Source organism: Salmo trutta, chromosome 3, assembly GCF_901001165.1.
Source record: "Salmo trutta chromosome 3, fSalTru1.1, whole genome shotgun sequence".
NCBI lineage: Eukaryota > Metazoa > Chordata > Actinopteri > Salmoniformes > Salmonidae > Salmo > Salmo trutta.
This window is the reverse complement of record NC_042959.1, coordinates 68,048,346-68,073,050: the sequence shown is the minus strand read 5'-3', so window position 1 is coordinate 68,073,050 and position 24,705 is coordinate 68,048,346. Positions and strand designations below refer to the sequence as shown.

The following is a 24,705-nucleotide window of genomic DNA, read 5'->3' as shown; positions in this document are numbered from 1 at the left end:
CACAAAGGCGGAGGTAGCGGTCCTGCTGCTGGGTTGTTGCCCCCCTACGGCCTCCTCCACATCTCCTGATGTACTGGCCTGGTAGCGCCTCCATGCTCTGGACACTACGCTGACAGACAAAGCAAACCTTCTTGCCACAGCTCGCATTGATGTGCCATCCTGGATGAGCTGCACTACCTGAGCCACTTGTGTGGGTTGTAGACTCCGTCTCATGCTACCACTAGAGTGAAAGCACCGCCAGCATTCAAAAGTGACCAAAACATCAGCCAGGAAGCATAGGAACTGAGAAGTGGTCTGTGGTCACCACCTGTAGAACCACTCCTTTATTGGGGTGTCTTGCTAATTGCCTATAATTTCCACCTGTTGTCTATTCCATTTGCACAACAGCATGTGAAATTTATTGTCAATCAGTGTTGCTTCCTAAGTGGACAGTTTGATTTCACAGAAGTGTGATTGACTTGGAGTTACATTGTGTTGTTTAAGTGTTCCCTTTATTTTTTTGAGCAGTGTACATACAGTGAGGGAAAAAAGTATTTGATCCCCTGCTGATTTTGCACGTTTGCTCACTGACAAAGAAATGATCAGTCTGTAATTTTAATGGTAGGTTTATTTGAACAGTGAGAGACAGAATAACAACAAACAAATCCAGAAAAACGCATGTCAAAAAGGTTATAAATTGATTTGCATTTTAACATTTTTGACATGCGTTTTTTAAAAAATTTTTTTGTTATTCATTGTCTCACTGTTCAATTAAACTTACCATTAAAATTATAGACTGATCATTTCTTTGTCAGTGAGCATACGTACAAAATCAGCAAGGGGATCAAATACTTTTTCCCCTCACTGTAAATGGCATTTCTAAATGGCATTGTGCTTTGCTATGCTGTGCATTACTCCCCACACCTCCCCTTCACATTAAACGTCAAAATACCATTTTTTAAGACAAAGTATTTTCATGCTCACCTCACAAACTATTTGATTTGCGTCTAAAAGGAACTATGGAGCCTCTTGAAGACTAGATGGTGCAATTCAATGGGTCTATAATGATCTTTTCCTGTCAGAAATACAACCCACTGGGCACACACTGTGGTTGAATCAACATTGTGTCCACGTCATTTCGTTGAACCAACTTGGAACAGAAGTTGAATTGACATCTGTACCCAGTTGGAAGCCTCTATATTGACTTAATATTCTGCTTTAATCTCCTTTATGCAAATATCCCATACAATCCCTTTAGATTGTCCTGAGCTGAAGCTTTTTATATGTTAATGCTTCTGACTCATCTTTTTCCTCCTCTTCACTCTCTCAACTCTCTCTCTCTCTTCTCTCTCTCTCGCTCTCTATTTTCTTCCTCCCCTATGCATTGAACTATTCATCAGCGCTCTCTTTCTTTACATTGTTTTTATTAGTTGAAGCCTGAAGGGTCCCCTTTGTGAGGGCAGATGTATACTGAACAGAAATATAAACGCAACATGTAAAGTGTTGGTCCCATGTTTCATGAGCTGAAATAAAAGATCCCAGAAATGTTTCATTAACACAAAAAGCTTTATTCTCTCAAATGTTGTGCACACATTTCTTTACATCTCTGTTAGTATTTCTCCTTTCCCAAGATAATCCATCCTCCTGGCAGGTGTGGCATATCAAGAAGCTGATTAAACAGCATGATCATTACACAGGTGCACCTTGTGATGGGGACAAAATGCCACTCTAAAATGTGCAGTTTTGTCTCATAACACAATGCCACAGATGTCTCAAGTTTTGAGACAGCGTGCAATTGGCATGCTGACTGCAGGAATGTCCACCAGAACTGTTGCCAGATAATTTCATGTTAATTTCTCTACCATAAGCATCCTCCAACGTTGTTTTAGAGAATTGGGCTGTACGTCTAACCGGCCTCACAACCGCAGACCACGTGTAACCAGGCCAGCCCAGGATCTCCACATCTGGTTTATTATCCTGCAAGATTGTCTGAGACCAGCCACTGATGAAACTGAGGAGTATTTCTGTCTGTAATAAAGCCCATTCTGATTGGCTGGGCCTGGCTCCCTAGTGGGTGGGCCTATGCCCTCCCAGTCCCACCCATGGCTGCGCCCCTACCCAGTCATGTGAAATCCATAGATAAGGGCCTAATGAAATGATTTAAATTGACTGATTTCCTTATATGAACTGTAACTGTAAAATTGTTGCAAGTTGTGTTTATATTTTTGTTCAGTATATATATTCATGAGGGTTTTCTTCCTGTAATAATTGTAGGATAATCTTGTATTTTTAAGTATAGTATATGTATATATTGTAAAGAATTATCTTACTGTTTTATCTCCTCTCTGTGAAGTCATCAGCTCAACATTCCTCTTCTTCAGTCTTTACAATATAATAAGTGTTGGATCGTCATCTAGTGGACAGTTACCGTATTGATTCTAATCGTTCCTAAATTGGTCACCATCTAGTGGACAGTTACCGTATTGATTCTAATCGTTCCTAAATTGGTTACCATCTAGTGGACAGTTACAGTATTGACTCTAATTTTCCCTCAGTTGGTCAGCCTAGGGGGATATGAAGCCATCACTAGGGACATATAAAGCCATCACTAGGGACATATGAAGCCATCACAGTGTTTTCTGCTCTTCAGTACTGACATTCTGAATGATACACTTCCTTTATGGATGAACAACTTCTCACCATCTCCTTGTTGCTTCATTTGACCCTCTCAACAAGGGTGACTTCATTCACAAATAGTTCACGCTAAATCTAAAGTCTGATTCATTCAATCAAGTGAAACACACACACCCTTTCCAAAACAAACTATACAGAGTGAGACACACTGGTTGCCAAGCCTGGAGGACATGAGAATCATTTGTGGTGGTGTTTGGTGTGTTCTGAGTCTGCACACTGTGTTACACAATGTTACTGCAGTCACTGCTCTCCTGATGATAGTTTAGTAACGCCTGTGTTACTGTAACAATAACAATGCAGGGAGGCCTTTCTCATCATTTCATGTAGACCTACATTGCTACTCCATGGATTCCCGTAGCTGTAGCCCATGGGTAGGCAACCCTGGTCATGGAGTGCCGCTGCCGCTTCATGTTTTTGATTTAACAAAACAGGTGTGTAGAATTTAGGCAATCACTGAACTGATCAATTAGCTAAGTAGCTCAGTGTGGTGCCTGGTTGGAACAATGTTGACTACCCCTGCAGTAGCCAAACACCTACCTCACCAATGTCCTGATTTGAACATTATCACTGTCACTTAACTTGAAAGTGTTCGAACAAACAGCCCTATCGGTCTCTAGACAAATGTGTGTACTGTATTTATACACTGGAGTCATTTAACGTGTGAACTTGGAGTCCAGTTCCAAGTTTGGCTTTGGCACATACCACTCAGTGACACAGGGTTTCATTCTAGAACTAAAACGATGAGGAGGAAAGAGCCGAGCCTCTCTGAGACTCCACTGTGACTGTCTGTGGCAGGAGAGTAAAGAGCATAGCAGGGTCTACGAGCCAAATGGGTGAAAGAGCAGCTTTCTGACAACAACCCCAGCATGGTCACTAGAATGAGGACATAGAAAAAGTCAGCTTCTGCTCCATCCTTCTACTTCTCCTCTTCAGTCCTGAAGTCTAGCAGGAGTCTTTGGATTGATTCCTACACCTCCTCTTCAGTCCTGAAGTCTAGCAGGAGTCTAGTTTGATTCCTACACCTCCTCTTCAGTCCTGAAGTCTAGCAGGAGTCTTTAGATTGATTCCTACACCTCCTCTTCAGTCCTGAGGTCTAGCAGGAGTCTTTAGTTTGATTCCTACACCTCCTCTTCAGTCCTGAAGTCTAGCAGGAGTCTTTAGTTTGATTCCTACACCTCCTCTTCAGTCCTGAAGTCTAGCAGGAGTCTTTAGATTGATTCCTACACCTCCTCTTCAGTCCTGAAGTCTAGCAGGAGTTTTTAGTTTGATTCCTACACCTCCTCTTCAGTCCTGAAGTCTAGCAGGAGTCTTTAGTTTGATTCCTACACCTCCTCTTCAGTCCTGAAGTCTAGCAGGAGTCTTTAGTTTGATTCCTACACCTCCTCTCCAGTCCTGAAGTCTAGCAGGAGTCTTTAGATTGATTCCTACACCTCCTTTTCAGTCCTGAAGTCTAGCAGGAGTCTTTAGTTTGATTTCTACACCTCCTTGTCAGTCCTGAAGTCTAGCAGGAGTCTTTGGATTGATTCCTACACCTCCTCTTCAGTCCTGAAGTCTAGCAGGAGTCTTTAGATTGATTCCTACACCTCCTTTTCAGTCCTGAAGTCTAGCAGGAGTCTTTAGTTTGATTCCTACACCTCCTCTTCAGTCCTGAAGTCTAGCAGGGGTCTAGGAAAAACACTCACATTCTTTTTCATGTTCAAACAAATTTCTGTTTGTGTTTTTCACAAGTAAATATGTAATCTGGCATGCCATAGTAAACAATGGTAGGCTACAAAATGTGTCTGCTCGGTGACACGATTCTATTGGGTTCTCCATTTTGTTCATGTCATGTTTAAATGTACTTTCTGGATGTCAATGTAATTTACCGACACTGTCTAACAAAACACTTGGAAAAAAGCTTGTTGTACCAAATCAGGGTACCTTAAAACCGAAAACGTTTTTTTCTTTAAAAAATGACAGAGTTGGCCCTCATTTCCCCAGCAAACCATCCTCCTTCCATACATTGAAACAACGTTTAATTTTCTATATAGGAGACGTTTACATTCCTATTAGGGAGAGCTGAATAAGATTGCATGATTAAATGAAGATGAAATGAAGACACTGTACATAAAGAGTGTCTGAGAGCCCATCTCCTGCTCTCGGTAGATATGTCTGAATTACAGACTGTGGGGTCATTATATATGGACCAGGCATTCATTCAAGCCTGTGTTGTGGAAGTGTTTTCAAATCAGGACTATATTAATAGAACTGAATCTCATACCTCTCTCTCGCTCTCTCTCAAACACACACAACTCTCGCTCTCTCTCTCACATTCCATTCGATCAGTCCCTCAGTATGGGAGGCACAGAGCCTGCCCAGAGTTGGACGTTCCACAGACAGACAGGCAGACATGAGGAACAGCGCTCCATACAGCCAGCCATGAGGAGGAGGATACAACACAGATCACTCCACTGACTGACAATGTAGTCTACATCACACAACTGTGTAGTGTGGATCCCTGTCCTGGATCTGGACCAGCAACAACAACTAACAAGACAACTGGTGATGAATTGGGATGAGTTCCACATTGAGACTTGAGAGGACTTCTCATCCATTCCTACTGATGGGAAGCGGCCATCTTTTTGGATCGACGGTCTACCTCCCAACCATCTGATTGACAACAGGACAGGAAGACATGCTGTGAAGAGAGACAGAAGACATACAGACAGTCTAGTTGGAAGGCATAAAGGAGGACCGTTAGCCTGTGTTTCCTGCTGCCATGCTGTGGTACATCCTGCCCTGCCAGCCCAGCTGCCACATGATCTGGCTGGTTCTGGCTGCCCTTCTGCTGCTACTGACGGGCTGTGTGTCTGTGTCTCTGGAAGAGCTGCCCAGGGGCCTAGGGGACATAGCTGGCAGCAGGTCCATGAGCGCCAGCACTAACGCTCGCCAGTACAACTCTATCCAGCACGGATCCTGCACCTATACCTTCCTGCTACCAGAGAACGCTGGGGGGAACAGGCCGTGCTGGACGGAGGCGGAGGGGGTCGGCAGCTCCAGCACCAGCCAGGGACAGGGCCAGTACCAGGGGAACACTCTACAGGGAGATGCCCCCCTGATAAAGCCCAAGCTCCCAGGACTGGCCCTGGCTATGGGCAGCCAGAGGATCCAACACCTGGAGCACGTCATGGACAACTACACACAGTGGCTTCAGAAAGTAAGAGCATGTTCTCCACACATAGGTATAGTAGTAGTTGATATAAAGAATAAAGCCTGACGTTTCAGTCTAAACAGAGCTTTATCAGATATCTATACTCTGGAAGGAAATGCATGCCATGTCTCATGGCTGTGCAGGTCAAAATAATCAGCTTTTTATCAGATTGAACTATGTGCTATTGCATGTATAACACATTAGCCATTGTTGTTATCAAAGTTATATAGAGTTGGAACATCTGGCCAAAGCTAGAAAGTATACTGCCTTTCATCACATTAAAATCTATCTGTAGTGTTTTATACTGTATTAAAGCTGCAATATCTAACTTTCTGGGCAACCCGACCAAATTCACATAGAAATGTGAGTTATAGATCTGTCATTGTCGTTGAAAGCAACTCTAAGAAGTGGTAGATCGGCAAACTATTAGAATTTTAGCAACCAGGAAATGGGGGAACGATTTCTGCACAGTGCATCTTTAAGTGCACATTATCAGCATTGACTGTGTTTCAACCCCATTAATTATTTGGGCCGAGCCAAATGTGTCCTGCCATAATAAATATTATTATTATAGGACAACATTTGGCTCGGTCCCACCTGGATCCATCTCTTTCCTCTGTCTCTGTTTACTCAGGAGCAATAAGATATAAGATACCCCAGTACAATTCATCATTGCTTTACAGCCAATCTACATTTTACTCCCCATAGTACAGTATACAATAGATACTGTATATTTGGGGAGATCTGTTGTTTGGATTACTCCATACACCGAATAGCTCTAAATGACATGAGCACCAACCCAACAGAAACAGAAACCTTAAATGAACGCTATAGTGTGGTACTGAGGTAATGTGTTTTCCTCTTGATTAAATGAACGCTATAGTGTGGTACTGAGGTAATGTGTTTTCCTCTTGATTAAATGAACGCTATAGTGTGGTACTGAGGTAATGTGTTTTTCTCTTGATTAAATGAACGCTATAGTGTGGCACTGAGGTAATGTGTTTTCCTCTTTGATTGATTAAATGAATGCTATAGTGTGGCACTGAGGTAATGTGTTTTCCTCTTTGATTGATTAAATTAATGCTATAGTGTGGTACTGAGGTAATGTGTTTTCCTCTCGATTAAATGAACGCTATAGTGTGGCACTGAGGTAATGTGTTTTCCTCTTTGATTGATTAAATGAATGCTATAGTGTGGTACTGAGGTAATGTGTTTTCCTCTTTGATTAAATTAATGCTATAGTGTGGCACTGAGGTAATGTGTTTTTCTCTTGATTAAATGAACGCTATAGTGTGGTACTGAGGTAATGTGTTTTCTCTTTGATTAAATGAACGCTATAGTGTGGCACTGAGGTTATATATTTTCCTCATGTGAGAGTTTCTAACATAGGTTAAACTGAACATTTGTTTGTGTTTGGCACCAATTTGTTCCACAATGGTTTGGAAGAGTGTTTATGATATATGAACATAACATAACATAAATGCTAATGAATAAGATGGCAAGTGTTGTAGATAGCCGTCGTTTAATTGTTTAATCAAAAGCCATAAACATTGACATATGATAGCTCATGGCCACATGCTAAAGGACCTCTATGTAAACTCCAGATTTCCCATAATATGTTCCAAGATAATACAATCTTAGAGGGGTTGATTGTGTGAAAGTATTCTGTATGCTGCATACATTGCCAACCAACAAAATGACTTTCCTCAAAATTCATTCTGGTTATTGTGTGTCAATTACAACTACTCAGGGCTGGATTACCTAATGGGCACGCAGGGCAAGTGCCCTGGGGCCCCTGACCCACTAGAGGCAATGGCAAAGTGTGTAGAATTGCAGGAAATTCAATTTAAAACAGCAACATTTTCTCTCAGCTTCATGGCAAAATGTGAAGACTAGCATGAGATGAGCTAGAAAACATGACATCTTTCTCTCCACCCCAGGGAAAAATGTGTAGAATAGAATTATAAAACTGCACATTTTACTCTCTGCCCCATGGCAAAATTTGTTGAAATGCAGGACGTTAGTTGTTTTCCTAAAACACATTTGTTTTCCCAAAACTAATAATAAAAAATGAAATATAGTACCAATCAAAAGTTGACACACCTACTCATTCCAGGTTTTTGTTATTTTTACTATTTTCTACATTGTAGAATAATAGTGAAGACATAAAAACTATGAAATAACACATATGGAGTCATGTAGTAATCAAAAAGGTGTACACACTCTTGGTGTCACGTTCGTCGTAGTGAATGGACCAAGGCGCAGCAGGTCGAGTGCTCATCTTAAGTTTATTTGTGAACACTTAATAAACAAAACAAGAACCGAACAAACTAACAGTCTTGCACGCTAAATACAGCAGTGCACAGAACAACCTCCCACAATTCCCAAAACAAACATACTCCTAATTATAGGACCTTCAATCAGAGGCAACGATACACAGCTGCCTCCAATTGAAGGCCCCAATCCCAAATACCTAAACATAGAAATAAACACCCTAGACTCGACATAGAAATATACAATATAGAACTAAACCAAAACCCCGGAATACATAAATCAAACGCCCCTCTACATAAACACACACTCAAAACCATATAAAACAAATACCCCCTGCCACGTCCTGACCAAACTATAATAACAAATAACCCCTTTACTTGTCAGGACATGACACTTGGCATTCTCTCAACCAGCTTCATGAAGTAGTCACATGGAATGCATTTCAATTAACAGGTGTGCCTTGTTAAAAGTTAATTTGTGGAATTTCTTTCCTTAATGCATTTGAGCCAATCAGTTGCGTTGTGACAAGGTATGGTTGGTATACAGAAGATTGGGGCGGCAGGTAGCCTAGGGGTTAGAGCATTGGGCCATTAACCGAAAGGTTGCTACGGTAGATTGAATCCCCGAGCTGACAAGGTAAAAATCTGTCGTTCTGCCCCTGAGCAAGGCAGTTAACCCACTGTTCCTAGGCTGTCATTGTAAATAAGAATTTGTTCTTAACTGACTTGCCTTGTTAAATAAAGGTAAAAATTGTTGTGCCCTATTGGTAAAATACCAAGTCCATATTATGGCAAGAACAGCTTAAATAAGCAAAGAGAAATGGCAGTCCATCATTACTTTAAGACATGAAGGTCAGTCATTCCGGAAAATGTCAAGAACTTTGAATGTTTCTTCAAGTGCAGTCGCAAAAACCATCAAGCGCTATGATGAAACTGGCTCTCATGAGGACCGCCACAGGATAGGAAGACCCAGAGTTACCTCTGCTGCAGAGGATAAGTTCATTAAAGTTAACTGCACCTCAGAAATTGCAGCCCAAATAAATGCTTCACAGAGTTCAAGTAACAGACACATCTCAACATCAACTGTTCAGAGGAGACTGCATGAATCAGGCCTTCATGGTTGAATTGCTGCAAAGAAACCACTACTAAAGGACACCAATAAGAAGAGACTTGCTTGGGCCAAGAAACAAGAGCAATGGACATCAGACCGGTGGAAATCTGTCCTTTGATCTGATGAGTACAAATGTTATATTTTTGGTTCCAACCACTGTGTTTTTGTGAGAATCAGAGTAGGTGAACAGATGATCTCAGCATTTGCGGTTCCCACTGTGAAAAAGGGAGGAGGAGGTGTGATGGTGTGGGGGTGCTTTGCTGGTGACACTGTCTGTGATTTATTTAGAATTCAAAGCACACTTAACCAGCATGGCTACCACAGCATTCTGCAGCGATATGCCATCCCATCTGGTTTGCGCTTAGTGGGACTATCATTTGTTTTTCAACAGGACAATGACCAAAAACACATCTCCAGGCTGTGTAAGGACTATTTGACGAAGACGGAGAGTGATGGAGTGCTGCATCAGATGACCTGGCCTTCAGAATCACCTGACCTCAACCCTATTGAGAATGCCAAGAGTGCCAAGCTATCATCAAGGCAAAGGGTGGTTACTTTGAAGAATCTCAAATATAAAATATATTTTGATTTGTTTAACACGTTTTTGGTTACTGCAAGATTCCATTTGTGTTATTTCATAGTTGTGATGTCTTCACTATTATTCTACAATGTAAAAAATAGTAAAAATAAAGATATACCCTTGAATGAGTAGGTGTCCAAACTTTTGACTGGTACTGTATATTTGGTAGGTGCCCCGGGGCCCCTAATGTGGTAATCCGGCCCTGCAACTATTCCTCTGGGTTTCTTATGTCTAATGTAGTGTGTGATTATTTGAGGACTCTGGACATTGTAATAAGGAGACTGCCAGTTGACACTTTTTATCCTGCTCAACATGTGTACAGTGCACTAGACCTTCTCTTCCTTTCCTCTGCATTGACATTGGCATCTTAATGCACTCTGATCTTACAGATTAATTAACTCCTGAATGATTCCATTAGCCGACTATTCAACTGTCTTCGTGGGAAGCTGCTCAGACCACATAGCAGCAGAGATAAACAGTCTGACACTGCACTTTCAGTAAGTGTCATAGAGACCAGGCCTTTCCTCTGTCTGTGCAGAGGGAATCTTTCAGTAAGTGTCATAGAGACCAGGCCTTTCCTCTGTCTGTGCAGAGGGAATCTTTCAGTAAGTGTCATAGAGACCAGGCCTTTCTTCTGTCTGTGCAGAGGGAATCTTTCAGTAAGTGTCATAGAGACCAGGCCTTTCCTCTGTCTGTGCAGAGGGAATCTTTCAGTAAGTGTCATAGAGACCAGGCCTTTCTTCTGTCTGTGCAGAGGGAACCTAGCCACAAAGTAGACATTCTCAAGTTGAAAATCATACTTAGGGTGATCTGTTATGTTAAATCAGGGATAAAGTGAGACATGAAATTCTAACTTTGCAATGTAAATATTTCATATACCATTATTGTGACTACCTAACTGTAATTTCCAAAGTGTACATTTTTGAAAATACATAGTTTAAAAAGCTGTCCAAGGCTAAACTGATTCACATGAACTGAAAAGGCCATGGCTTAAAAGCCGGAGTAACAGGAAAACTCTAAACTTCAATGAATCACCGAATGACCCTGAGCTATCACAAAAAAAAACAATATATTTTTAAAGCACATTTCTGGGAAAGACCTCTCCTCATTGTAATCATCATCAGGATAGGGAACTTCGGATGGATAATGTCATTGGCAGCTGAGCCCTGTCCACATGATGTATCTGTGGCAGAAAACCTACAGATGCAGTCCCATGACTGATCTCTCCTGGTTGACTAAAAGGAAATGACTGAACTCAACAACCCTGAAAGATCCCTCCCTAAGTAGCTGACCAGGGGCCAAGGAAATCCTTAGACAGGACCATATCGATGCAGTAAATCCTTCAATCCAAAATTGCTGAAGGGAATGAATACATATCCAATCTTTTTCTTCCCTGGATATAATTTGGTTATTTATGGTTGGTTTCTTGGAAGTTGTGGGAACGTATGTTTTTGGTTTCACATTGGTTGTGGGAACGAAGCCACACGTTTCCTGACCGGTAAAACAACGTTTTCAAACGTTCTGAGAACAGAAGATTTTGTCTCTGTTCTGGGAACTTTTATTTTTAGGTTGCAGAGAGGTTCTGGAAACAGATATTATAGGTTATTTTGAGGTTTTTTAATAACTTCCTTAAAACATTCACCATGTTTCAGTAAGACTTTTAATAATACTACTAGCTTATTTTGGGTTTACTTTTTTGAACTGCAAGCACAGATAGACCAGTTGGTTGTTTATCAACAAAACCAATGCGTGCACAAACATGGGGTAAAACAGACTGGGTTGGCTTAGATTGTTGACATGTAAACTATATTTTGTCTTCAAATGTTTATTGAAAACATAAATACATTTTCACAATGAGCACAAATACATCGTTACAGTTGTTGGTTAACTAGCTATCGAATTTTAGCCATGTAAGCATTGACATGAAATCAGTCAAAACAGGACATGGTTTCAAGAACAAGATAAAACTAGCTAAAAATAGCCACCTACGATTGCCCACATGGCAGATTGTCATTGTTGCTTGCTATCTGATGGTTCAGAATCATTACAATGTATCAAGAGTCAGGCGCAGGACATCGAGAATGAGTAATAAAGGTCTTTACTCAACAAAACAACAAAATATTCCACATAGGGACGCAAACTCAGCTCACAAACATACGCGACAGCTTAACACGGAACAAACACTCACAAAACCAATGGGGAAACCAAAGGGTTAAATAGGGAACACTAATTAAGAAATGGAAAACAGGTGTGTACAATGAAGACAAAACAAATGGAAAAAGAAAACGTGGATCGGTGGCAACTAGAAAACCGGTGACGACGACCGCCGAACGCCGCCCGAACAAGGAGAGGTTCCAACTTCGGCGGAAGTTGTGATACAAAGCACATTTTCATGACGTTGTCAGACAACTCATCTATCGGACACTAATCCTATAAATGTGTTTGCATTAATCATCCAACACATTTCTTTTTTATTGTGACATGGCATCATCTTCTGTCGTCTATCCATGGAATTAGTTCACTGTGCCACCAGTATGGAGCTAGCGTGTCATGTTTTTTTACGCATTCACAGTTGTTCATTTTGTCTATTCAAACAGACCCCATTTTAAAAGGAAACAAACACTCATTAAGATCAAACACTTAACAAAACAGAGGATAGAGTTTTGTTGATGCTGAGAATGGAACGATTTTTTGGAACGTTTTCTTAACGTTCTGAGAGCGGGATGTATGTTTTTAAATAACATTTTTATAACATTCTCTGAACATTACAAAAGTTTCCTTGTGTTTTTTATGGAAAGTTTTCTTAACGTTCTTGGAACAATTTGAGAACATGACTTTAAATAGAACCAAGAGGAAACCTGTAGGAAACGTTATGCTGAAGTACTGAAATTCCCACAGAAGAACGTTGTTTCTTAACGTTCTCTGGACTATGTGAGAACATGTTCAATGTTAAGCCAGTTGGAGAACATTCCTAGAAATTAAATGTGAGTGTGCAGAACACCCTGAGTTTGGCTAGAGAGGTAAAGCCCTAAACAACCCTTCATAACTCTGTGTTTATGTGTCAGATTGAGAGATATGTGAAGGACAGTCTGAATGTGGAGATGGCTCAGCTACAGCAGAGTGCTGTCCACAACCACACAGCTGCCATCTTGGATCTAGGCACCAACCTCCTGACCCAGACTGCCCAGCACACACGGAAACTGACAGACGTAGAGATCCAGGTGCAGTATGAATCATATACAAATATCCCTCTCCAAAGAACATTCAAGTGCATGTTATGATATCAGTAACACTTACTATTTAATCATGTAGCCTACTCAGCAATTATCCTAATTTGATTGGATGAATAGGCCTATGAAGTACATTAAAATACATGGTGCCACTTTTAGCCTATATAGATGTCTATACACTTGACTGGGTGAATATGAATGATAGTAACAGCTTCCTGATGGACAGGTGTTGAATCAGACCTCCAGGCTGGAGATTCAGCTCCTGGAGAACTCTCTGTCCACCAACAAACTGGAGACCAAGCTCCTCCACCATTCTACAGAGATCAGCAAGCTACACGACAAGAACAGGTCAAATCAACATGAATGATTTTCTTCCCATGAACAGTTCTGTCTTGATTTATTGGCTGACTGACTGATCAACTGATTTTCAAATCACTTGTATTGATCAGGCTCTTGGAGCAGAAGATGCAGGAGCTGGAGTCTGGGCACCATGAGGAGCTGGCCACCTTACAGGAGGAGAGGTCCAGCCTGCAGCAGATGGTAGCCAGACAGAACAGTGTGATCACAGAGCTACAGACCCATCTGGACCAGGCCACTGGCAACAACAGTATCCTGCTTAGCCAACAACAGCAGCTCACTGACACAATCAACAGTCTGCTGAAGCTCTGCTCTATGGACAGAGGGTCTGGAGGTACTGGATGGATACTGGGGCCAATGTTTCCTGTTACAGAAAGTATAATATACTCTGGGGTATGAATATCATAGCATAGATAGTAATTATTTGCAGGAAGAAGGAGTTGGCTTTAAAAACTCTAAGGAGCCAACAACTTCCAACTTCCTTTGTTGGCTCTCTGTTCACCATAGAAGTCTCAAACAGCTTTCTAAAGACTGTTGACATCTAGTGGAAGCCTTAGGAAGTGCAAAATGAACCCTAAGTCCCTGTGTGTTGGATGGGGAATCACCTGAAAAAACTACAGCCTCCGATCCTCCACTTCCTGTCTTGATTTTCTTTCAGGTTTTTGCCTGCCATATGAGTTCTGTTATACTCACAGACATCATTCAAACAGTTTTAGAAACGTCAGAGTGTTTTCTATCCAAATCTACTAATAATATGCATATTCTCGTTCCTGGGCCCGAGTAGTAGGCCGTTTAATTTGGGTATGTTTTTCATCCGGCTGTGAAAATACTGCCCCCTACCCTAGAGAAGTTAATTACATAAGAACCTATTCTAATAGGACCTGACCCAGTCTGGGCTGTTAATTACATAAGAACCTGTTCTAATAGGAACTGACCCAGTCTGGGCTGTTGATTACATAAGAACCTGTTCTAATAGGAACTGACCCAGTCTGGGCTGTTGATTACATAAGAACCTGTTCTAATAGGACCTGACCCAGTCTGGGCTGTTGATTACATAAGAACCTGTTCTAATAGGAACTGACCCATTCTGGGCTGTTGATTACATAAGAACCTGTTCTAATAGGACCTGACCCAGTCTGGGCTGTTGATTACATAAGAACCTGTTCTAATAGGAACTGACCCATTCTGGGCTGTTGATTACATAAGAACCTGTTCTAATAGGACCTGACCCAGTCTGGGCTGTTGATTACATAAGAACCTGTTCTAATAGGATCTGACCCAGTCTGGGCTGTTGATTACATAAGAACCTGTTCTAATAGGACCTGACCCAGTCTGGGCTGTTGATTACATAAGGACCTGTTCTAATAGGAACTGACCCAGTCTGGGCTGTTGATTACATAAGAACCTGTTCTAATAGGACCTGACCCAGTCTGGGCTGTTGATTACATAAGAACCTGTTCTAATAGGAACTGACCCATTCTGGGCTGTTGATTACAAAGGATTTTGGATGCATTCAAATTGGAGCCTAGCTGATAATGTGTTTGCTCTTATTTAATTATCTATTTAAACAGTGGTCCCAAACAGCAACCTTGCCTTTAAGCAGAGAGATTCATCTCATGAGGAGAGAAAGTATCGGGACTGCTCTGAAATCTTTCAAGCTGGCTTCAACAACAGTGGAGTATATACTATTCACATCAACACACAGGAGACCAAAAAGGTACGGAAAACTTGATATTATTTTCAATAAATATTAGAGGGGGAAAAGAGATGTAAATTCTATTAGCAGAATGTGTAATATAAAGGCATATATTAGATGATATACGCAGGCCTGGCTTTACCTCTGATTGGAAACAGCAAAAACAGACATGAAAAAATAAAAGGCTGCACTTTTTTTGACTGTGACCTACTTTAGTTTACTTGCAAGTGAAGTGGCAGCAATTAATATACGGTACTCTAAAGCCGCTTGCCAAAAGATTCAACAACAATATCCCAGGAACATGTCAGGTATTGGCTGGCTGGCTGGGTGATATGCTGGAGCTGGAAATACTCTTGGCTGGCCTCTTCAGCACAGCTACACAGCAGATGTCCTCCTCCTCAGTATTGTCCTGCCAAGCCGCAGATGGCTGACTGGCAACAGTGTGTTGCTGTCCATTATCAGCTGTGCTGCTGTCAGTGTCCATGGTTACACTGAGCTACGTCCCTGGGCTTAGGACACATTCCGTCATATGGGCCTGACCATGGTACACAAAACTAAGGACCAGGGAGCCTCATCTACAGGAGTCACTCCTTTTACAGGAAACAGTCTTTATTGTCATGATATGCACTGCATGTGTGAGAGTAGTGTGTAAACTACTCATGTCACTGTCTTTCTGTCTCTCTCTCTCTCCCTCTCTGTAGGTTTACTGTAACATGGAGGCAGCAGGGGGAGGATGGTCCGTCATTCAGAGGAGAAAAGACGGAACCATGGACTTCCAGAGGACATGGAAGGAGTACAAGATGGTGAGGAGGACAGGGTGGGATATCCTCACAGCGTTCTTCTGATGTTGGTGAATACATAGCACCAGGGATTAACATGGGTAATCGGGATCCTGGGACTGTACAGGGAACACTCTTCACGTTTACCCCCCAAAATACATGACAAGACCCGGGAAATTACAATAAAATTCCCCAATGTCTGCACTAATGAAATCCCTCAGCAAAAGATTAACAAAAACATTTATTGGACATTTTCCAAACAGGTTGTCACATGGAAGCCTTTAGTCTAGCATATTTGACACAAAGTCGCCATAAATTCAAAGCGCATGCATAATTGGCACTGCCGGTCACGCTGGACTGCACACACAACCCGAATACAGTTAATAAACCCTACAGGAAACCCTACAGTATAGCCTATTAAAAAGTGTGTGTGTCACGGGTGTGCGTACTGGTAGCGAAGTCAGGTGCAGGAGAGCAGAGAGTTGTGAACTGGCGCACACTTTATTTAGGCAGGAGCAAACAACAGACGGACGCAACTGCGTCAAAACCTCCAGCAAAAATGGCAAAAGTGCAAAGCGCGAAAACAGTCACAAAAGCTATAGTTTACCAAAGAAACATACTTCGTGAAATAAACACGGATCATGGAAAACCAGCCTGGCGCGTCACATAAAACACGTAACACAAAACAATTCCATACAAAGACATGGGGGACGACGGGGGGGGGACGACGACGACGACGACAGAGAAATATATAGCAGTGTAAACAGTCCTCGTTAAGATACCTTGATATTTAAACCATTTCCACTTCCTCTCCCCGTTATTCATGAGCTGACCTGCTTTCTGTATAATCATCAACTTGATTTAGCCAAATATGGGAGATATTCTGTCATCGTTGAAGGAGGTTATCTAACAAGTTTAGCAACTTTGGTCATTTGACATTTGTTTGACTGCTGTTACAAAGAAACAACGCTATACTCAGAGCGCTCTGTGGGGCTACTTCTGAAATGCTCTGGCGATCAAAGATAGAATAACTATCATGACTAAATGTACATTTCATTTGCTCTGAAATCTTTCCATAGTGGCGCAGCCAAGCCGACAAGGTGGCACAGCACCCCTCTTATTTGGGGAGAACCCTAGCATAGTGACCATCTTGGTTTTAAAAGGGCACTTCTGATTTTTGCAGTATTTCCCAGGACTCTCGAGATAAATAGGAATTATTCCCGGTATTGAAACTTGGTAGATTTTTGGGAAAATATGAATCTCTACATTGCAAAACATTCCACCATATGAATGTATATGTCAAACTACAACAGAAAAAGGAGCAAGTACAAACGCATAGCACAAAACAGACTTTGTGCATCCCAAGTGGCAGCGTATTCCCTATATAGTGCACTACTTTTGACCAGAGCCCTATGGGGAAATAGGGTGCCCTATGGGACCTGGTCAAAGTATTGTACTTTAAAATGAATATGGGCCATTTAGGACGAATCCACTGTGTTGCCACTGCCAGCCCCATTAGGCCTTAACAGAGCCCCGTGGCTAAAAAGGCCTTGGCCTCTGGGCTGAGTGAGAGGGGACTGTCCTCCAGTCAGGGGCTAAGGAAGTGTGGAGTATAGCCTGGCAAAGACGCTGGCATACAACGGGTATGTGTTGGCTCGGTGACCCCTCTTTTGGGAGTGTTTCATAATGACACTGATGGCCTCTGATTGAACACTTCTGAGAGAAAATGACAGGAGAGAGGAAACTGTTTAAGTTGAGTCTAAACATGGTGTTCTTAGATCACCATTCAAATGTTGATATATTGTAAAATGTCTCTGGTAAAGAAAGATTAATTCCACGGTCTGGTCTAGTACTGGTGCTGCAGAATCCAACCTATCGCTCTATACCTCTCTCTGTCTATATCAAAATCTCTATCTCTTTATCAATCAATCAAATGTATTTATAAAGCCCTTTCTACATCAGCCGATGTGACAAAGTGCTATACAGAAACCCAGCCTAAAACCCCAAACAGCAAGCAATGCAGATGTAGAAGCACGGTGGCTAGGAAAAACTCCCTAGAAACTCAGCAACCTAGGAAGAAACCTAGAGAGGAACCAGGCTATGAAGGGGGGCAGGTCCACTTCTGTCTGTGCCGGGTGGAGATTATAACAGTACATGGCCAAGATGTTCAAAAGTTCATAGATGACCAGCAGGGTCAAATAATAATAATCACAGTGGTTGTAGAGGGTGCAACAGGTCAGCACCTCAGGAGTAAATGTCAGTTGGCTTTCCATAGCCGATCATTCAGAGTTAGAGACAGCAGGTGCGGTAGAGAGAGAGAGTCGAAACAGCAGGTCCAGGACAAGGTAGCACGTCCAGTGAACAAGTCAGGGTTCCATAGTTGCAGGCAGAACAGTTGAAACTGGAGCAGCATCAGGTGGACTGGGGACAGCAGGTGGACTGGGGACAGCAAGGAGTCATCAGGCCAGGTAGTCCTGAGGCATGGTCCTAGGGCTCAGGTCCTCCGAGAGAAGAGAGAAAAGAGAGAAAGAGAGTTAGGGGGAGAATTCTTACACAGGACACCGGATAAGTCAGGAGAAATACTCCAGATATAACAGACTGATCCTAGCCCCCCGACACAAACTATTGCAGCATAAATACTGGAGGCTATATCTATCTCTCTTATCTCTATTTCTCTATCTATATATCACTCTCTCCATCTATCTACCTCTATCTATGTCTCGCTAGCTATATCTCTCTATCTATATCTCTCTCTCTATAGGGGCAGCAGGTAGCCTAGTGGTTAGAGTGGGGGGCCAGAAACCGAAAGGTTGGTGGATCAAATCCCCGAGCTGACAAGGTAAAAATCTGTCATTCTGCCCCTGAACAAGGCAGTTAACCCACTCCTAGGCCATCATTGAAAATAAGAGTTTGTTCTTAACTGACTTACCTAGTTAAATAAATATGTCTTTATCTACTCATCTGTCTGTCTCCCTCAATTCAAAAAAGAGTAAAACAGAACGTAGTTATTTAAAAAAAAGAGTAAAACACAGACCATAATTCTTTAGAAAAAGAGTAAAACACAGAACAAAATTCTTAAAAAAAAGAGTAAAACACAGAACAGAATTCTTAAAAAAAAGAGTAAAACACAGAACAGAATTCCTTTAAAAAAAATATGACATTCATTATTTTTCTATAGCACCATGTGTTGCTGGGACAAGGCCCTGCGACAGACTAGTGTCCTGTCCAAGGGGTGTACTTGTACATCAAGCTGCCTTACACTACAAAAACAGAAGACAAGGCTTACAAGTGTTCCTGTGCTGTTGTGTTGTTGCAGGGCTTTGGGAGTCTGTTTGGAGAACTCTGGCTGGGGAATGAGTTTGTGTTCCTGCTGACCAGTCAGAGGCCCTACAACCTGAGGGTGGAAGTGACCGACTGGGACGGACAGCAGGCCTTCTCCCACTATGACCGTTTCTACATCGGCAGCGAGAAGCAGAATTACAGGTAGGATACCAGCAATGTGTTCTGGGCCATATTCTTAAAGAGTCTCACAGAAGGAGTGCTGATATCAGCTACAGATGTAGGATCTTAATTTGATCACTCTTTTGTTGCTGAGAATTTTCCTGCACAGAAGGAAACGCTAACTTGTGGTGTATTTGAGTTTTAAAAAAGCTTCTAAAGTTTGTAATTTCCACTTTGAAAACCCAGACTTGATTTGCCCTAAAGAAAAATGTTTCAACCCCGACATAAATGTGCATTAATTAAAATCCACATAATAATTCTGATTTCCTGTTGCTGCAGGATTATTTTCCTGCTCTAGCAAACTGGCTCAAATTAAGATCCTACATCTATATGTACCCTAAGCGGAGGAAATTAAGTTTTGTCGTATCTCAGCGCATTGTATCGTACCTACAGTACAGTTTTTAGGATCATAGGACATTCCCCACTAAATACGCCCACATTCCTACTTAAATAGTCACTCAACTACTCAACTGTGGTTGCCTATACTTGCTTGAGGACCTGCAGTATATTTTGAATGAAGTGGGAATGAGATATTGGACTTTGTTCTATCACTGACAATGATGTGCTTGGTGTTGTATTTCCATCACAGTAACGATGGTGAGGCACTGGTGGCTCTGATCATGTATACATTTTTCAGTTTGCGTGACTTCTTTGTCCATAACCTTCTGATTGAGGCTTCTAGGACTTCAGCAGATCATAATTCTTACTTTTTCATTTATTGTCTCTTCAAAAACATACTGGATAATCTTTTTGAGTTCTGGAATGGAATCAATTTTGGTCTCTAGATTCTTATTTCATGGCCATTCTGCAATACTTGTCATGGAGATGGTCCAAAACAAACTACTGTCACACAGCTTCTTAGGGAAAGAGAGGCTCTGCCTCATTTCACAATGCCATTACTAACTAAATAAAATGTAAGATCGTAAAAGGGAATTATATATTTCCTAGAATGATAACCAGCAAGCTTTGTCTCAATCTGATTTAGTTCACCCACACACGGACGTGTGATCACACAAACAAACACACTTGTACCATTTTTTTTTTTACCTGGCTCACATTTTTACTAACCAGTTAAACAAGGAAGGATGGAAGGAAGTATGTAAATAAATACCATTATTTTAAACATGGCTTATAGAGGAAGATCACAGCCTTTAAAAGGAAAGCTATTCTATGGAGTGTGGCATTAAATGGGCCTACAGCTCAAATCGAATAAAATGTTACTGGTTGTGTACACAAGGCTTGTGTTCCTAGCTCCAACAGTACAGTAATACCTAGCTAAATGCTTGTGTTCCTAGCTCCAACAGTGCAGTAATACCTAGCTAAATGCTTGTGTTCCTAGCTCCAACAGTGCAGTAATACCTAGCTAAATGCTTGTGTTCCTAGCTCCAAAAGTGCAGTAATACCTAGCTAAATGCTTGTGTTCCTAGCTCCAACAGTGCAGTAATACCTAGCTAAATGTTTGTGTTCCTAGCTCCAACAGTGCAGTAATACCTAGCTAAATGCTGGTGTTCCTAGCTCCAACAGTGCAGTAATACCTAGCTAAATGCTTGTGTTCCTAGCTCCAACAGTGCAGTAATACCTAGCTAAATGCTGGTGTTGCTAGCTCCAACAGTGCAGTAGTATCCAACAATACATAAGAATACACACACATCTGATAGCAAGATGTCGTCGATAGACATGGTCGCCCTGTTCATGGCTCCTAAGCAACTTTGCAGCTCTTCAGACACACTGGGTTTCAGAGAGCCAGGCTGCCTTCCATAACTACAGTACTTAATGTGACACAGAGTCACTGTACAGGAGCCAAACACCTGGTCACCATAGCAGCCAAGCCACATTAATGATCAGCCTGAGACTTTGATGGGTCAGATATATGACCACACAGAGGACCACAGATAAATAGAGACGTTATAATTGATGAACACCAGTGTTCAGGTCAAGTTCAATTGTGATATGTATTAATTTCTTTCATTATCTGTGTCATTCATAGTCGTGTAATAGATGAATTAATTGAACAATGTTTGTTAAATACGTTAAGATCATAGAAAATGTGGTTTCGTGCTGTGAGGGCTGATATGTTGAACTAATCAACCCTCTCAAAGTGACTGTTGTACTGTATCTATGATGGTCTAACATAGACACAGTATTCAACATAGACACAGTATTCAACATAGACATAGTATACAAGACCACTGACTAAGAATAGGGCCTTTCTCTTCCGTGAATTAACCATCACCTGGTTCTGGCAAGACCTCAAAGATGTCAGACTCATAAACCACAGTTGGAGCTGCTGCTGCTTGACATGCAGTACAGTAGATAGGGACAAACAATGCAGGAGGAGGGAGAGCAAAGGGTTCACAAGGAAGTACACATACAGCTTGAGAGAAACGAGGAAACCGACAATGTCCACATAAACCAGGATTTTCTTTATAAAAGCAACAGGTGTGATTGGGTTTTAATATAGCGTACGAGAATTTCAAAGACACTTATTTGGAAGGGTACATATTCTTTGTAGTAGATTAGAAGAACAGTGTGGTGGTGAATTTATGTCCTCAAACGTTCACACAGTGAGAACAAGGGGAGGTACATTTTTGCCTTAAGTAACAATCTGTCTCATGTAACCATACGAAACGAAACATATAATATTAAATGGAGTGTCTTGGATTTATGTACAGAATAATATGAAATGCTCTGAGACCAGGTTGCAAGGGGCGGTACATATTATTTCGATTAGAAGAACAGCGTGGTGGTGAATCTCTGTCCTCCAGCGTGCACACGGTGAGAACAAGAACAAAGCATTCTGCAGCAGCTAAAGGACACTAGCATTGTGTTTCTGCTTTATTTCCTTCTGTGTTTCCCTGGCGACTGTGTCAGGCTGTTCCTGAAGAGTCACAGTGGAACGGCAGGCAGACAGAGCAGCCTGGTCATCAACGGAGCAGACTTCAGTACCGAGGATATGGACAACGACAACTGCATCTGCAAATGTGCTCTTATGCTCACCGGGGGTATGTCTGAGGTTAAAGTCCACATTAACCCCTAAACACATGCACTCTGTAAGTACTCCTGTAGAACTGAAACGATTGGATAAGTAGAAGCTATAAGACCCACCCACACTATGTTAGGTGAAGCATTTGTCATTTTGGTAAAACATTTTCAACCCATTGACCTCCCTGTCACCCTCACCCACTTTATCTCCGGTCTAGAAGAACTACAGAGCAGGCCAGAGCCAGTTAGTATGTATTCAGCATTGTTACTGACATATCAAAGCAGAGAATGGTATCTCAGCTGGTGAAGCCAGGTGGCAGCCCTCAGCATTTTACAGAATGATGGACACATGCCATGGCTGGTTTAGAAGTCCAGGGAACTGGCCAGCAGAATAAATCAAAATGACAGTGAAATTCCTATTAAGAATGAGAATCTACAATCTCATCAGGATTTAGATCCAGAATGTACATCAGAAAATACACTACAAACATACGTCTTTATCCCCCCCCCCCCCCCCCCCCCCCCCAAGTAGCTGGTCTAAACGTGTTGGGCTCACAGAGATTGTTGTAGACTATTTATGTTTTGTTAGTTGCCCTCATACTCCGCTCTCACCTGTAATCAGAGGTCAGAATGGGGCAAAGCTATCCAAAGAGAGGAGTGCTGGAGTCTGCTCTAGTGTTGACATTTTTACATTTACATTTTAGTCATTTAGCAGACGCTCTTATCCAGAGCGACTTACAGTAGTGAGTGCATACATTTTTTTCTCTGTACTGGTCAAGTTCAATTGTTGACTACTTGGCGTTGCAACAAAGCTATCCAGAGATAATCAGAGGTTACAGGGAGGTCACACAGTTATGACTTTGATAGTTCTCTGATACTGAAACATCAAGCCTAAAATCTATTTTCTTTGTTTCTCTCTGCCTTTCTCTCTATGCCTTCAGGTTGGTGGTTCGATGCCTGTGGACCATCGAACCTGAACGGGATGTACTACAGTCTTGGTCAGAACATGGGTAAACTGAATGGGATCAGGTGGCACTACTTCAAAGGGTCTAGTTACTCTCTCCGTGCTACCACCATGATGATACGACCAGCAGACTTCTGAGAGGATCTTTTGGTGACTGTCGTTGGATACGTTGTCCAGAGACATATTGGCATCATTAGCCATGTTTCCATCCAACTGTTTTTATGCGATAAAGTACTGTCCTGTTGCATAAAAAAAACTCACAACATGTGTGACGGAAACACAAAATACAAGGTGGGATAATTGCTTGTACTTTGACTTGAGAAAAAGGAGCAACATAATCTTGATTTCTATGAGGAACTTGGTGTGAGAGTTCAGTGACCAGCTGGAGGAAGATGACACAACAGCACCCTCCTCAGGGGAAACAGTTGAAGTCGGAAGTTTACATGCACCTTAGCCAAATACATTTAAACTCAGTTTTTCACAATTCCTGACATTTAATCCTAGTAAAAATTCCCTGTCTTAGGTCAGATAGGATCACCACTTTATTGTAAGAGTGTGAAATATCAGAATAATAGTAGAGAGAATAATTTATTTTAGCTTTTATTTCTTTCATCACATTCCCAGTGGGTCAGAAGTTTACATACACTCAATTAGTATTTGGTAGCATTGTCTTTAAATTGTTTAACTTGGGTCAAACATTTTGGGTAGGCTTCCACAAGCTTCCCACAATAAGTTGGGTGAATTTTGTCCCATTCCTCCTGACAGAGCTTGTGTAACTGAGTCAGGTCTGTAGGCCTCCTTGCTCGCAAATGCTTTTTCAGTTCTACCCACAACTTTTCTATAGGATTGAGGTCATGGCTTTGTGATGGCCACTCCAATAGCTTGACTTTGTTGTCCTTAAGCCATTTTGCCACAACTTTGGAAGTATGCTTGGGGTCATTGTCCATTTGAAAGACCCATTTGCGATCAAGCTTTTACTTGCTGACTTATGTCTTGAGATGTTGCTTCAATATATTCACATAATTTTACTTCCTAATGATGCCACCTATTTTGTGAAGTGCACCAGTCCCTGACGCAGCAAAGCACCCCCACAACATGATGCTGCCTCCCCCGTGCTTCATGGTTGGGATGGTGTTCTTTAGCTTGCAAACCTCCCCCTATTTCCTCCAAACAGAACGATGGTCATTATGGCCAAACAGTTCTATTTTTGTTTCATCAGACCAGAGGACATTTCTCCAAAAAGTACGATCTTTGTCCCCATGTGCAGTTACGCAAACTGTAGTCTGGCTTTTTTTGTGGCGGTTTTGGAGCAGTGGCTTCTTCCTTGCTGAGCTGCGTTTCAGGTTACGTCGATATAGGACTCGTTTTA

At 41.8% G+C, this 24,705-nt stretch overlaps 1 protein-coding gene across 1 annotated transcript; it reads left to right on the top strand.

Moving 5' to 3' along the window:
- The first annotated feature begins 4,965 nt into the window (after positions 1-4,965).
- On the top strand, positions 4,966-23,828 carry LOC115185329 (angiopoietin-1). The gene is made up of 9 exons (XM_029745752.1): positions 4,966-5,869; positions 12,893-13,048; positions 13,284-13,405; positions 13,507-13,748; positions 14,986-15,131; positions 15,812-15,913; positions 19,206-19,372; positions 22,262-22,392; positions 23,314-23,828. The coding sequence occupies exons 1-9, from the start codon at positions 5,432-5,434 to the stop codon at positions 23,472-23,474; spliced, it is 1,665 nt and encodes a 554-aa protein (XP_029601612.1). The 5' UTR covers positions 4,966-5,431; the 3' UTR covers positions 23,475-23,828.
- Positions 23,829-24,705: the final 877 nt, after the last annotated feature.